Here is a 4,023-nt window from a genome sequence, read left to right on the forward strand (position 1 = left end):
AAACTAGATGAATGTGGACTGAGGCTAAATGACACAGGCTTTGAAGCAACAGGTGGGGGAGGCAGCGCTGCACAAAGTGAATGAGCTCAGCCCATGCGTTAAAAGGTTTTTGGACAATTCCTGCAGGGCTCACAATGGATACCGAAAAGGACGCATTATTGGCTTTGTGAGTTACTCTGTGGAAAGGCAACGAAGGAACAGGAGGGTTTAGGTAGCATGAACTGGTCCCTCCCTTCTATTGAATTTGGTTGGCAAATTGAAATATCTGGCAAACTGGTTCCAGCTGGGTGTTGCCGGTTTCTCGAAAAGTTCTTGGGCCAGCAGCTTTCCAACAGTAGCTGTGTGGCCAATAATTAACCTTGTCACTTGGGGACCCTGCAGGCCTGTTTCTCAGCAGGACGAGCTTCAGAGTTAGAATAGGAAAAAACACAAAGTCACCCTAAGTCTTACAGTTCAACAGTTTTAATAGTGCACAATAAACCGGCAAATAGCATTGCGCTCCTCATTTAAAACAACCTCTGAATGCTTCTAAACTAGGACGGGGGGGCTTCCATCCCTTCACACAGGAATAAATCTAGGGTAGTACCCTAAAGTGCGTTTCTCAGTCATTATAAACAGTACTGTGGTTTGCTCTCCGGAGTCCCCGGCAAGGGCATGGCTTCCTTTTTTTGGGAAGTCAGAGAGATGAGAGATGATCACATACTCATTGCCTCTGAAAGAGCCATTCAGCCTTTTCACTCCCACAGGTGACAGGAACAACAGCAATGCCTCAGAACAACTTTTTAAAAAGCCAACTTCCTCAGAAGCAACTGTCTATTCTCCCCACAAATAAATACTTACTCGTCTTTGAGTCACGGACTATTGAAGACTCAGCTGAAACTTCATTTTCTAGAAAAAAAAATTTAAATCTTTGAAGGCCTTTAGCCCCCTGAATATTCTGAAGTTGGGTAAGACATCAAGGACCAGGGTTCCGGTAATAGTGTTTTTCTCTCCTCAGAGAGAGACAGTCCTGGAAGCTTGCTCAGGCTATTGCTTGTCCTCCTGGGGGGTCATCTGGAAAATCAGCCTCCTCCTCGGGGGACCTGTCTCCTTCCGGAAGCAGTGTGGCACGCACTTTCCTCTTCTCCTTAAATCGGCCAGAGCGTGAGATCTTCAAATTACGCCGGCTGTTACCTGATTTCTCCTCACCCAACTTATCTGACCCCGGGGGCTCTCCCGTGTCCACAAGGACATCGGAGTGCTGGTTCTCTCCAGAGCTGCTAGTCCGAGCCAAATAAGGCCTTGTGTGATCCTCCGCCTCTGGCTGAACATGAGGCTGTGCTCCCACGGTGACTTCTTTGCTTTTCTTCCTGGTTAGAGATTTCCACCAGGGGCTGGAGTTGCTGGTGGAGCCGCCACTGTCCGCCATGGTCCGCACGCTTGGGAACCACGCTCGCCCTGCGTGGGGAAGGGCCTGGTGGTCTCAAGACAGTTCACTCCAGCCCTCCAAGGATTCTTCCACGCTGGCAGGCTGCCTGGTGGGAATCGAGGAGCGCCCTGCACAGGGAGGAAAACAAAACTTGAGTTGGTCAAATAACAGGCTCACAATTCCCCTTTCCTATGAGTTGGGGTTCCAAGCCAAGGCGCTGCAGCAGGCACGGTGAACCCAGTGACCTCCCGCGGGATACCGGCTGATTTACAAGATCTCCTCAACCTTTGCCTTAGCTCCCGAGTAAGTGCAGTAGCCACCCAGTGGAGGGCCTGACCATCTTCATCATCCTGGCTCCAAAGGGATTATGGCCCTGGCCTGGCCTGTCATTCTGCCTGACTGTAGGACCACTATTGGTGCCCACCTGCCTTTGAACCCCTTTTCTTCAGTGGAGCAACGGGGGAGGAGGGTGATGCCGGACGGGGGTGGGCCACCTAGCACGTTGCCAATTACAGATAAACAATGAAGATAGCGCAAACAGACCCAAATTTCTCTAAAACCTTTTCCTACGATGTTGAAAGATGATGCTTGGGAGTGTATCCAAGTGAGAAAGCCAGACGCCCAAGCATATTGTTGTGTTTACACCAAACTGCTTCAAACCACTTCTGCCTTGTGACTTTCAGAGTCCGTCTAGACTTAATTTCCTTTGAAAACCGCCATCCTACTCTTCCTTTTACTCCCTAGAGGCCAATATCGCGATGGTAGGAAGGCCGCGAGCCCAAGCCGGCTTCCCTTAGCTCTCCAACTCTCAAGCGTTTTAGTTATAAACTAAAGACTTCTGGTACTTTCTCTTGCGCTATTCCATCCTCCAAAGGAGAGAGCGCAACCAGAACTCCAGAAAAACATCCTTCTTCCCCCAGTGAATAACGAGTCCCCCAAACCTCTAATACTGCAAGCCATACCACTGGCACACTTTCCTGGCGCCTGCAACTGAAGACGACCACCGAGAGTGGGCAGGGCTCTGAAGCACCGCCCATTTCTAGATTTCGGTTCCGAGCTCCGCATCCCACGCGCTGCGGCTAGCTCCTAGTATTCGAGAGTGCTCAAAAGAGGGAATCTTGGGCCGCCCGTTTGCTGTTGCAGGTTCTCCCGGAACTGCCCAGAGAGAGGAAGTCTCTGCGCCTACGGGAGACAGTGCCAGCCACTGGCACTATCTCCTCCCCAGGATGCCCCAACTCGAAAGCAGAAATGGCCCAAAATTCATTCCCTATGAAAGGCACCCATACCCTCAGTCATCGTCTGCAGTGCGGTTTGCAAACATCCTACTCCCTCCTTCCTCGCAGATTGAAAAAACAAACCCTTGCCCCCAAGGCATTTATTAATGGTGGCCGTGGTCCGCCACTACGCCGTGGTCCTCCACCCGACACTTTCTTCTCCACAGTGATCAACTTGGTATGCAGGGAAAGACTTTGTGAGCATTGCACAAGGAAAAAATGACAAATAATGTAAAAGTAGACAGAGCACTGTTCTGGCAGCAGGAGGAGGGGCACCGTCAGGCGTGGGGCAGCCTTCCCGAGGGACATTGCAGCTCTAGGGTCTGTCTAGTCAGATGCAGAGGGACTCTGGTTCTCTCACCTGCAGGGACTTTCAGGGTCACCAAGGGACGTCTAGGGGCTGCCTGAAGCTTAGGCGCTGTGCCGGTTGGCGCGGTCTCGGAGGAATGCAGGAATCGTTCTTGCTGGTCTGGCCCAACACCTTTGATTCCCGCACACTGCGGGGACAACCCAGGGCTGGCAGCACGGTCCGCTTAGGTCGCAGGGGCTGTCAGATCCGCTGCCCCAGGGCAAGCCCAGAAAGCTTTTCCTGGTGGGAGTCTCACATTCTGGGGCGCGTCCCTTTTCCCTGCTTGCACTGTTCCCGGGCCGCTCAGAGATGGAACCTCGGCCGCCGACTCGTGCGCACTCGCTCTTCCTGAGCGTCCGTAGGAACGCACCGAGACATCTGCCCACCTGCTGGTGGCTGGCCAAAGGACTGAAGACACCAGAACCGCGGAGGCGGGGAGGGTCAGGGTGGGACAGGAGGCGGCCACCCAGCTACAGGTGCAGGTAGGCGCAGGAGTTCCCGCCCTCCTAAGGACCAGATTGGACGAGGTCGCATACGTGACTTCAGCCTTGAGGACTCTGATTGGAGAAAAAGCTGTACTGAGCCGCGCCCTGTCCGTGTTCCGTTCTCGCTCTATGGTTTGAGTCTCAGGCTTTTAAGTTTTCTAATTCCAAGCGCTGCTTCAAACTCGGACATGTTGGAGAGTTTCAAACGCTCTCAGTTAAAAAGCTGAATGTTACGAAACATGTCCTTGCTGTCATTGGGCGCTATTCCTAGTACTGAGTAGATAAACCCTCTTGTTCATCACAGCACCCCAGGACTGGGCACTGTGACCCTCTCCAGCCCTGCAAGGAAACTTTGGCACGGGAAGGTTAAACAGTTGCCCAGGACTGCTTGCTGAAGCGGAAAAGAGCAGGGTTGGAGTTTTGACTCTAGCTTAACCTCCACGTGATAGCAGCCTGTCGGTCCTGGTTCTTACCGTGGTACTGTCATTCAGGTTTGAGTGTCCAACG

At 52.5% G+C, this 4,023-nt stretch overlaps 1 protein-coding gene across 1 annotated transcript; it reads right to left on the reverse strand.

The window, feature by feature from the left end:
• Positions 1–815: 815 nt before the first annotated feature.
• Positions 816–3,508, reverse strand: Prr15 (proline rich 15). The gene is made up of 2 exons (XM_057782671.1): positions 3,044–3,508; positions 816–1,536 (listed from the first exon to the last, which is right to left on the reverse strand). Exon 2 carries the CDS (start codon positions 1,406–1,408, stop codon positions 1,022–1,024), a length of 387 nt encoding a protein of 128 aa, XP_057638654.1. The 5' UTR covers positions 1,409–1,536; positions 3,044–3,508; the 3' UTR covers positions 816–1,021.
• Between the last annotated feature and the right edge of the window lie 515 nt (positions 3,509–4,023).

This window comes from Chionomys nivalis, chromosome 1 (genome assembly GCF_950005125.1).
Source record: "Chionomys nivalis chromosome 1, mChiNiv1.1, whole genome shotgun sequence".
Taxonomy (NCBI): Eukaryota; Metazoa; Chordata; class Mammalia; order Rodentia; family Cricetidae; genus Chionomys; species Chionomys nivalis.

What these genes read in the sequence shown, in the direction of transcription:
- Prr15 (XM_057782671.1), bottom strand. Translation starts at nt 1,408, where the DNA reads ATGGCGGACAGTGGCGGCTCCACCAGCAACTCCAGCCCCTGGTGGAAA.